This window comes from Vidua macroura, chromosome 27, assembly GCF_024509145.1.
Source record: "Vidua macroura isolate BioBank_ID:100142 chromosome 27, ASM2450914v1, whole genome shotgun sequence".
NCBI lineage: Eukaryota > Metazoa > Chordata > Aves > Passeriformes > Viduidae > Vidua > Vidua macroura.
Window position 1 is genome coordinate 3,421,960 of NC_071597.1, and position 10,369 is coordinate 3,432,328.

The 10,369-nt window shown below is 56.5% G+C and overlaps 2 protein-coding genes across 4 annotated transcripts; both read left to right on the forward strand.

Annotated features, from left to right (window-relative positions):
• Positions 1-1,026: 1,026 nt before the first annotated feature.
• LOC128819903 (membrane primary amine oxidase-like) lies at positions 1,027-2,929 on the forward strand. Of its 2 annotated transcripts, XM_054000319.1 has the most exons (2): positions 1,027-2,098; positions 2,231-2,929. In XM_054000319.1, the coding sequence occupies exons 1-2, from the start codon at positions 1,265-1,267 to the stop codon at positions 2,924-2,926; spliced, it is 1,530 nt and encodes a 509-aa protein (XP_053856294.1). In that variant the 5' UTR covers positions 1,027-1,264; the 3' UTR covers positions 2,927-2,929. The 2 variants fall into 2 exon arrangements, with proteins under 2 accessions (XP_053856294.1, XP_053856293.1); XM_054000318.1 differs by having other exon boundaries at positions 1,027-2,929.
• A 2,318-nt stretch (positions 2,930-5,247) lies between these two features.
• On the forward strand, positions 5,248-10,363 carry LOC128819902 (membrane primary amine oxidase-like). 2 transcript variants are annotated; one of them, XM_054000317.1, is made up of 5 exons: positions 5,248-6,084; positions 6,217-6,817; positions 7,800-8,085; positions 8,301-8,430; positions 8,975-10,363. In XM_054000317.1, the coding sequence occupies exons 1-5, from the start codon at positions 5,248-5,250 to the stop codon at positions 9,257-9,259; spliced, it is 2,139 nt and encodes a 712-aa protein (XP_053856292.1). In that variant the 3' UTR covers positions 9,260-10,363. The 2 variants fall into 2 exon arrangements, with proteins under 2 accessions (XP_053856292.1, XP_053856291.1); XM_054000316.1 differs by having other exon boundaries at positions 5,248-6,817.
• The last annotated feature ends 6 nt before the right edge of the window (positions 10,364-10,369 follow it).

Genomic DNA, 10,369 nt, shown 5'->3' on the forward strand with positions numbered 1-10,369 from the left:
ACGTGGCCTTCTGCCTCCCAGCGTGGTGTCTGAGCACAGGGGAGCAGAGAGGGGCTGAGCCCCAGGCAGGATCTGCTGCAGAGGAAGAAGCAGGGGTGGTGGGCGCTGTCTCCCATCAGGAAACTGATGCAAGGAGAGGAGAAGAGGAGGGTGAGGTGAGGTGAGGTGAGGTGAGGCTGGCAGCAGGAGTGGAAATATTGGGTTGAATCTCCAGCCCTGGTTCTCTTGGAAGCCTTGTTCTACTCAGCACCAGCTCCGGGACTGTAGCCAAGGTGGTGCGTCTTGTCTACCCCAAGCATCTGCTGCGTGGCAGGAGGGAGCACCAAATCCTTCTGGCTGCCTTGCTCTGCCAGTGCCTGTGAGCAGCACTGCGAGGCCAGCAGGGACTGTCCTTGGGGTGGCAGAGAGCAGCTGTGGCTGCCCAGCCTCGGCACTGTGGCTTGGCAGCACTGATAGTGGGCACTGCCCTCGGTTGCTGCCAGGTGCAGGTTCAGGGTACTGTCCTTGAGGGAACCTCTTGGCAGCTGCACCTCAGTTTGTCTGTGAATTGGAGGCAGAGACAAAGGCTGGATGATCCTGTGGCAGTGCAGTGGATTAATTGGCTCAGAGCTGTTCTGAGGTGCAAACTAAGAGCTGTTTGTTCACAGCACGTTGGGGCCTGATTCTCATCCTGAACTACATCTCCATCCCTGCCAATGTTTTTCTACTGCTACACAGAAGGATGTGTTTTCAGCAAAGGCTTCCATGTGGAAGACTGAAAAAAAATTAAATAAAAATCAACTCCAAGCTTGGAATGGTATTGCCAGGGAGAATGTTTACAAGGAAGCAGCCTGATAAACAAGGAAAATCGGTGAGTTGTAAAGAGGTGAAATTGTACAGTGTGGCAACAATTCCCAGCTTGTCAGAGCCTCACAGTGGTTACAGCCACCTCAGGCTGACTGCAGAATCTCCGTTTTTACAGGCAGCCTCAGGAAAGCAGGCTGGACTGAAAAAGTAACGGAATTATGTGGAACTTGTCTGAGTCACTGACCCTACATCTCCACAAATTCTTTCAGGGCACTGCCGTGAAGGAGGACAGAAGAGGCTGCAGCTGAGAGGCGATCTGCCCTTTCTGGTCACCAAGGGTTTCAGATCTCCTCCCCTAGCCTCTCCCAGTCTTTTGTACTTTCTGTGCTAATCCATCCAGTGCAGCATACACTGACAGAGGCAGGAGCTGGAAAGCCTGCTCTGAAAGCCTCTGAATGCTGCTGGACCAGCCGCAGGCATGAACTTGAAAACTGTGCTCATCATCCTTGGTCTGGCGTTAGCCACGATCTTTGCCTTGGTCTGCGTGTTGCTGACCAGAGAAAGGACCCCCAGAAGCTGCCAGCACCTGCCCCCAGAGCAGGAGGACACTGAGGATGGCCAGAGCCTGGTGTTTGCTGACCTGACACCTGAGGAGATGTCCCAGGTGGTGGGGTACCTGCAGGGACACCTCGGGGTGCCGCTGGTGGACGCCTCCCGTGCCAAACCCTCGGACAACTGCATCGCCTCCGTGGATCTGCAGGTCCCCGGCAAGGCAGAGGTGCTGCGGTTCCTGGACGGCGGCGGGGCTCGTCCCCCCCGGGAGGCTCTGGCTGTGCTGTACTTTGGGAAGCAGCCAGAGCCCAACATCACCGAGTACGTGGTGGGGCCGCTGCCGAGGCCAGCGTACCACCGAGACGTGACGGTGCAGAAGTACGGGGGGAAGGTGCCCTACCACCGCAGACCGACGCTGGCTGTTGAATACAAGCAGATCGGAGGTTTTCTGAAGAGCCAAGTGTTCCCCTCAGCTCCAGCTTTCATGCAACAAGTTATGGAGTATGATGGAACCAATCTTGCAGTTGTGACAGCTGCTCCCCGTGGATTCCAGTCTGGAGATCGTGTCACCTGGTTTGTCCTGTTTCAGAACGTGAGTGGGTTCTTTGTGCACCCGGTGGGGCTGGAGGTGCTGGTGGACCACAGCAGCCTGGACATCTCGCAGTGGGCAGTGAGCAGGGTGTTCTACAACGGGCAGTACTACAGGGACATGGTGCAGCTGGAGAGCGCCTACGTGCAGGGTCGGATCAGCGTGGAGAAGGTGAGGAAGGCGCCGTGGGACGGGGACTTCTCGTCCATGAGGCCTCGAGCGCCTGCGGCCGCGCAGTTCCCGGTGCAGTTTGAGCCGCAGGGTCCCCGCTACAGCGTCAGGAACAACCATGTGCTGTTCCAGGGCTGGAGCTTTGCCTTTGGGATGAGCGTGAGCACAGGCCTGCGGCTGTTTGACATCCGACACAAGGGGGAGAGGGTTGCCTATGAGATCGGCGTGCAGGAGGCGCTGTCCGTGTACGGCTCCAACTGCCCGGGAGGGATGTCCACGCGCTACATGGACGGCAGCTTTGGCCTGGGGCGCTACACCTCCCCCCTGGTGCGAGGGCTGGACTGCCCCTACCTGGCCACCTACGTGGACACACACGCTCTGTCTGACAGCCTGAGGCCCGAGAAGAGGAAGGCTTCGCTCTGCATCTTTGAGCAGAACCTGGGCTCCCCTCTGAGGCGCCACTACTCCAACTTGCAGTCGCTCTACTACGGGGGGCTGGTCAACTCCGCTCTGGTCATTCGGTCCATTGCCACCGTGGGCAACTACGACTACGTGTGGGACTTCATCTTCTACCAGAACGGGGCCCTGGAGGGCAAGGTGCAGGCCACGGGGTACCCAAGCTCATCCTTTCTCCATGGGGATGGCCTGAGATACGGCAATAGGCTTTGGGAGCACACCCTGGGTACAATACACACCCATTTTGTCAACTATAAGGTGGACTTGGACGTGGGAGGTAGGTCTGGATCTTCTTTTAACGTCTGCCATTGTTCGTATAAGCCCCAGAGCTTTGAGGTTTGCCTCCTTGTCCTTACAGTCCCTAATAACTAACATCCGAACTCTGCTTCTTTATTCTCCTAACCTCTTCTTTCATTGCAAAATTATTTTTCGCTATATAAAACAATCTGTCAAGGTCATTGAGTGGAAAGCAGTGGGAATTTCTGGGAGTTCTGTGTTCAGCTCAGGGAAAGTATGAAAGGTAGCAGCTGAAAAATGTTTGTGTTTCCTTGAGGCCTCACGTCTGGCACGGTGTGTGTTGCTATAGGCATGGGCGGGCAGACAGGGAGTTGGCCCTGTCTGAGCACAGACAGAGTGAGCCTGCTTTTGCAGGGCCTGGTCCTGCTCCTGGCACTCCTTCTCCCTTGGGAAAATCCTCCTAGTGTCTCACTGCCCCATGTAAAGAAGGGCAGCTGTCCTGGTGCTCCGTGGGGCTGATCTCCTGCAGATCTCTCCCCTTCTTCTCTTGGGGACACACTTGGGCATTGGATCCTGAGTTGAGAAGCCGCTACAGTGACCCAGCGAGTTCCCATAGTGAAGTCACAGTCTGGCACTGGATGTCTGCAGAGCGTTATTGGAGCCCAGGAGCAGCCCCCTGCTCACCGTGAAGTGCTGGCAGCCACCCTGGAAGTGCAGGGATGCTCAGCCTCAGGGGCACCTCTGAGTCCCCCGGAAGGCGATGGCAGCACCTGCAGTCTGGGGACAGTGGGGCCACACACAGTGCCTGTTACTGAAAACCGCCTCTATAAAACGCAGAGGGAAAATGTTTTACATCTGCACGGGACCAAAGAGGTCGCTGGAGGGCAGTGGCTACGTCTGAACCAGCCCAAAGAAAAACACAGCCCCAGGGATCCCGGCTGCCTCCTGGACTGTGGAAAGTAACCTCAGGGCTATGTTGGTCAAGCTGCAGCTAACCCCAGAGCAAGAATTTGGTCCCAGCATGTGTCCTCCTGTGATACAGGGGTTTGTGGGGCCTTGAAAGGTTGCTGCTGCTGTTGTTACGGTCAAAATCGGGGCTGATGCTGTTTCCCTCCTGCAAGCAAGGCTCGAGAATGTGCTAAAATACAGTTCCTGTTTGGGGCAAGGCCCCTTTCTGTGACTTCAGTGTCCCTCTGCTTACAGAGCCTGAGCCCTGACTGCTGTAAAGCACTCTGGAGCAGAGCTGTGTAAATCTCAGCCTTGTTCCCTGCGGTGACAGGGGAGCCGTGCTCAGGCAGGAGGGCTCAGGGCCGTGCAGGGAGCTCGGGCAGCTCCCACAGGAGCCGCACCTCCAGCGCCAGGGGCTCAGCTGTGCCACAGCCAAAGTGGGTCATTGCCCACACAGGTTCTTGGATCCTGATCTGAGGCTGCTGTGGGGCTTGCAGGGAAAAGGGGCAATTATTGCCTAGTTGGACGTGAGAAGGAAATCCTAATTCGTGAATTAACACAAATGCAAATGGAGTAAATTGCAGCAGTACTGTGGTGGTTCTGGCCCCTCCTGCCTGTGCCTCAGATTCTCCCCAGCAGGAGAGCCCTGATCTCCAAAAATCCACCCTGTTTGGTGGGCCCTGATCTCCAAAAATCCATCCTTGCTGTCCGTGTGTGTCGCTGCCTTGCGTGGGACCAGGAGCCATGGGGGAGCCTTGCAGGAGCTGGTGGCCCTGCGGGAGCAGCTGCCTCACAGCATTTCTGTCCAGGGCAGCTCTTGTGCAAAGATCACCTCTGCTGGAATGGGACAGGAGTGGTTCAGCAAGTGCTGCCCTTTCTCACCACGGAGCTGCCTCTGGTCTGCCCACAGCCAGAACCAGGCTGGAGCTGCCAGGTCCCTTCCTTCAGGGCTGGGAAGGGCTTGGAGGCAACAGAGAATGGTGGCAGGAAGAACTGGCATGTAGAGATGCTGGGAGCCAGCAGGTCTCGGGCTGTGCCAGCATGGACTGGCCCCTCAGGGCAGTGGGGCTGGTCTGGGGGCAGTGGGTGCAGAAGGACCAGGCTGGCTGAGCCTTCTCCGTGGCATCACCATGATCCAAGAGGAGAGAGAGGTGGAGCATCCTGGGAGACAGTGAAAGAAACAAATGCCCCTAGGACAGATGAGACTGGGGCTCTTTGTGGTGTCACCCTGCAGCAGAGAAACCCATCAGTAGCTTGGTGAGTGAGCCAGGCACTGGTTCCCAGGCTGGCTCCTTTGGTGCATCTGGGGCGGGGAGGAAACAAGCCGAACTGGCTGGGACCTGTGATCTCCTCTCAGAGACCCATGGGACCTACAAGTTCCCTCCCCACCTCACAAGCATTGCCATTACGCCCACAGTTGCAAATGAATAAAGAGCCTGGTCTGCAGGTGAGGGACGTGCTCTGGATCCTTCAGCAACGCTGCATGTGCTGCCACTGCACTCGGCGTGATGAACCCCAGACTTCCCTACGTTCTCCTGGCTGGGGCTGCAGTGATAATCTTCATTCTCTCCTGCATGCTGCTGAGCAGGGGTGGGCGATCGCCCAGCTGTGAATCCCAGCCCAGCGTTGTGGAGAAGACAGGATCCATGAGCCAGAGCCTGGTGTTTGCTGACCTGACACCTGAGGAGATGTCCCAGGTGGTGGGGTACCTGCAGGGACACCTCGGGGTGCCGCTGGTGGACGCCTCCCGTGCCAAACCCTCGGACAACTGCATCGCCTCCGTGGATCTGCAGGTCCCCGGCAAGGCAGAGGTGCTGCGGTTCCTGGACGGCGGCGGGGCTCGTCCCCCCCGGGAGGCTCTGGCTGTGCTGTACTTTGGGAAGCAGCCAGAGCCCAACATCACCGAGTACGTGGTGGGGCCGCTGCCGAGGCCAGCGTACCACCGAGACGTGACGGTGCAGAAGTACGGGGGGAAGGTGCCCTACCACCGCAGACCGACGCTGCGCGGTGAGTACGAGCAGCTGCGAGTGTTCCTGGAGACGAAGGCGTTTGCTGCAGCACCGACCTTCCTGCAAGAAGTCCTTGAGTACGACGGAACCAACGTGGCATTTCAGAGCACAGTCCCTCATGGATTCCAGTCTGGAGATCGTGCCACCTGGTTTGTCCTGTTTCAGAACGTGAGTGGGTTCTTTGTGCACCCGGTGGGGCTGGAGGTGCTGGTGGACCACAGCAGCCTGGACATCTCGCAGTGGGCGGTGAGCAGGGTGTTCTACAACGGGCAGTACTACAGGGACATGGTGCAGCTGGAGAGCGCCTACGTGCAGGGTCGGATCAGCGTGGAGAAGGTGAGGAAGGTGCCGTGGGACGGGGACTTCTCGTCCATGAGGCCTCGAGCGCCTGCGGCCGCGCAGTTCCCGGTGCAGTTTGAGCCGCAGGGTCCCCGCTACAGCGTCAGGAACAACCATGTGCTGTTCCAGGGCTGGAGCTTTGCCTTTGGGATGAGCGTGAGCACAGGCCTGCGGCTGTTTGACATCCGACACAAGGGGGAGAGGGTTGCCTATGAGATCGGCGTGCAGGAGGCGCTGTCCGTGTACGGCTCCAACTGCCCGGGAGGGATGTCCACGCGCTACATGGACGGCAGCTTTGGCCTGGGGCGCTACACCTCCCCCCTGGTGCGAGGGCTGGACTGCCCCTACCTGGCCACCTACGTGGACACACACGCTCTGTCTGACAGCCTGAGGCCCGAGAAGAGGAAGGCTTCGCTCTGCATCTTTGAGCAGAACCTGGGCTCCCCTCTGAGGCGCCACTACTCCAACTTGCAGTCGCTCTACTACGGGGGGCTGGTCAACTCCGCTCTGGTCATTCGGTCCATTGCCACCGTGGGCAACTACGACTACGTGTGGGACTTCATCTTCTACCAGAACGGGGCCCTGGAGGGCAAGGTGCAGGCCACGGGGTACCCAAGCTCATCCTTTCTCCATGGGGATGGCCTGAGATACGGCAATAGGCTTTGGGAGCACACCCTGGGTACAATACACACCCATTTTGTCAACTATAAGGTGGACTTGGACGTGGGAGGTAGGTCTGGCTCTTGTCTCTCCTATTTAAAAATTACTCTCCAAATACTTTTAGACTCAAAGTACTTTACTTTTTTGGTGGTTATACAGGTTTTCCTTTCCACTTGTGGGGCAGGGTGATGTGCTTGTAGTGGGGCGGTGGCAAAACTGCAGGAACAGGGAGAAGGCAGATGAAATCAGACTGTCACTGTTTATGCTGCCAGGGGAGGTGTGGGCTTAGAAGTTTTGTTCATGTGAGAAAAACAAAGGAAATCAACTCAGCCGTGTATGGATCTTCTGTGGGGCTCAAAGCTTCACAGATGGCCACAGGTTCAGCTCTGAAATGGCTTTTATGAAAGCTGAGAACTCACGTGTTAAAGGAACAGAACACAGAGGGGCTTCATGGTGGGACAGGCAGGAGGTGCTGAGCAATAAGCCCTCTGCCAGACCTGCACAGGCACTGGCCATCAACGGCTCTCAGCAGCCTTTTGCCACCTTGTCCCCAGACTGATTTGCTCCCATGCCACTCCTGTTGCTCCAAACCTTGGGCCCATGTCTCTTCTTTGTGGCAAGGCCTGAGAACAGCACAACACTGCTCTTGTCTGTGATGTGCAAATGTGTGCAGCACCCGGGCTGCTCCAGGTGCCTCACCGTGCAGGATGAGCAGAACAAAGCTCGTGCTCCAGTTAATTAGACTATGCCTGCATGGGAGACAAACCTGTTCTCCTGCCCTGGGGTGAGGCTCATCCCTTGTCCCCTCTCGCCTCTCATAGCATCTGCTGCGGAGTGGTGCTGCCCAGCTTGGACAAGTGTCCAGCCATAGATCCACACATGGGCTGTTGTGATGGCATGTGGAGCTGCAGAGGAGCAACTGCTCCTGGACAGGGTCGGTGCTCAGAGCCCAGGGTGCAGGCAGGAAGAACAGGGGGAGCAGGCACTCTGATGTCCTTGGGGAACAGGGCACTGTGGGGACTCTCCTCAGTGACTTTGTTTTGGCTTCGCAGGGGTGAAAAACTCCCTCGTGGCCCATGACATGGCATTTGAGATGGCACGGGCTCCCTGGAGCCCAGAGCAGCAGATAGAGCGGCCACGACTCACCAAGAAAGTCCTGGACACAGAAGACCAGGCTGCCTTCCGACTGCAGTCCAAGATGCCCAGATACATCTACTTCGCTGCCAACAGCAAAAACAAGTGGGGCCACCAGCGCGGTTACAGGATCCAGATCAGCAGTTTTGCAGGGGACCACATCCCTGAGGCCAGTTCCATGGAGAGGGCCATCAGCTGGGCAAGGTCAGGCTGTTCTGGCTGGCATGGCAGGTTCTCAGAGACCCCCTCAGCCCTGCCAGCTGGGAAGGAATTGCTGGATGTCCTTTGATGGGAGGCAAAGGGAAGCACTCTTCTGGCTTGCTCCATCCGAGCAGGCCTGTGCTCTGCAGACTTTCAGGAGTTGATTTAGCTCTGCCCTGCCTTGGGGGGGCTGCTCCCCTCTCTTTTCTTGTCCTCAGGTACCAGCTGGCCGTCACCCGGCGGAAGGAGGAGGAGCCCACCAGCACCAGCATCTACAACCAGAATGACCCCTGGACGCCCACTGTGGCCTTTGCTGACTTCATCAACAACGAGACCATCACCAACGAGGTAAGCTGGGGTCCCTGGGATGGAATGTAACACCCAGCCCAGGCTCAACAGGAGCCCCAAGGAGCAGAGAGACTCCAGCACCAGCCCTGGGACAATGGGCCCAGATTTGAGAGTAGCAGCCCAGAGGAAAGAGGAAAGTGGGTTTGAGCATCCCCTTCTCTGTGTGTCTGCTTGGTATTTTGGTCAGAGAACATAGAGAGTGTGTGCAGAGCAGAAGTTTGAGTGGAGAATTTCTCTATTTCAGTGGAGAAATGCTGGCAAAATGTCACAAAAATCTTTGTGAGGCCAGAGTGAGGCCATGGAGGTCAAGGCAAAGGCCCTTCCACTGGGTGGATATCTGCAGCCATGGCTGTGGCAGGTCTTTGGGGAAAAGAGGAGCTCTTTCCCAGGAGAGGGGGGCTTGGTGTGTGGGAATGCAGCCGGCTTGTGCCCACTGAGGTCCTCCTCCTTCTCTTCTGTCACTCCCCACTGCCCCACGTGTATTTTGGTCACTGCTGCTGCAACTTCTGAAGTAACCCTGGGCTTGTGGCTCTTCCCTGCCTAGGACCTGGTTGCCTGGATAACTGCTGGCTTCCTTCACATTCCACACTCTGAGGATATTCCCAACACTGTGACCGTGGGAAACTCGGTTGGTTTTCTCCTGAGGCCCTACAACTACTATGACCTGGACCCCTCTATATACTCCAATGATGGTGTGTTTTTCACCAGCGAGCAGGACTTTACAGCATGTGAAATCAACCCTCTTGCCTGCTTGCCCAAAACTGCCTCTTGTCTGCCAAACTTCCCCCCATTCACCTATGATGGTTTTCGAAACATGAGCAGGCTTTAATGCTACAGGATGGTGAGGAGATGTGGTCAGAGACACCAGGCTGACCGTTCTGTCTCAAATTTCCAGCTTTTTAGTGAAGTTGTCTCAATTTTCAGTTGCCCAGTGACTTCACGTTTTATCATGGCTTTTGAAATAGTGCTCTCGAAAAGGGAAACATGATTTTCCTAGTATGATGTGAGATGGAAGTCTCTGTTATCTGTTAATTCCTCAATTTGAGTTTATCACCAGAGGAAAGTCAGGAGAGAATCCTGTTCCTCTGCTGTAGAAGCAAGTGCTGTGTAGTGCATATCTCAGGTTAAAATAATGAAAATGGTGCTGGTCCAATGCTCTCAAGTGTCTCTTTCTTACAACTTACAGCAGCATCTCCTGGGGGGTGATGCTGGCTTCTGCCATGTTCCCTGTGCCCACAAAGCAGCCCAGCAGTGTGGCTCTGGGTGTTGTCAGGGCACGGGGATGTGCAGCTGGAGGGCAGAAGGGACAAGCTGGGGTGGAGGTGGGCACTGGCACCAAGCCCTGTGGCTGTTGAGGGGAGGCTGGGTCATGGCCAGGACTGTGTGGGTTGTGGCTCTCAGGCCCTCAGTGCTGGACACAAGGGGGGATCTAAACAGGACCTTGCAGGAAGGGCTCTCATTGCTGCCACTGCCTGTTTGCCAGGATGCTGGCTGGGCTCTCGTGCCCCTATTCCCCTCCTCACAGCCCCATCAGTGCTAGGCTGTAACTCGGGATCAGTGGGCACCTTTGCAAGGTGACAAACAGCTGTCCCCTCTCTGCCGGCTGTAGGACCATGGGGATGTAGGCATCAGCAGTCAGTGCTGCTTGGTGATGGCAGGGCTGTGTCAGGATGGGGCAGTGGTGCTGTGTTTAGCACTGCTCTGCACAGGGAAGGTTTCTCTCTACAGCCACTGCTGCCTGCCCAGCATCTGCGGGGTTAAGAGAAGGAGGAGAAGGGAGAATGTGCTTATTTCCCCTACGTGACTGGATCCATCCACTCCAAGCTCTGGGAGTAGGATCTGGGACCAGAGGGGAAGAACAGATGTACAGACATTGAGTTCACTTAAAATTATGGCCCTCTAGGGAAGCAGAGCAAAGTTGCCTTTTATAGTTCCCAGC

Bases quoted from the DNA above. Each gene is read 5' to 3' on its own strand.
- LOC128819903 (XM_054000318.1), top strand. From the start codon at position 1,265: ATGAACTTGAAAACTGTGCTCATCATCCTTGGTCTGGCGTTAGCCACG.
- LOC128819902 (XM_054000316.1), top strand. From the start codon at position 5,248: ATGAACCCCAGACTTCCCTACGTTCTCCTGGCTGGGGCTGCAGTGATA. The intron at 8,086-8,300 runs GTCAGGCTGTTC...TCTTGTCCTCAG, and splicing joins AGGGCCATCAGCTGGGCAAG to GTACCAGCTGGCCGTCACCC. The intron at 8,431-8,974 runs GTAAGCTGGGGT...TTCCCTGCCTAG, and splicing joins ACGAGACCATCACCAACGAG to GACCTGGTTGCCTGGATAAC.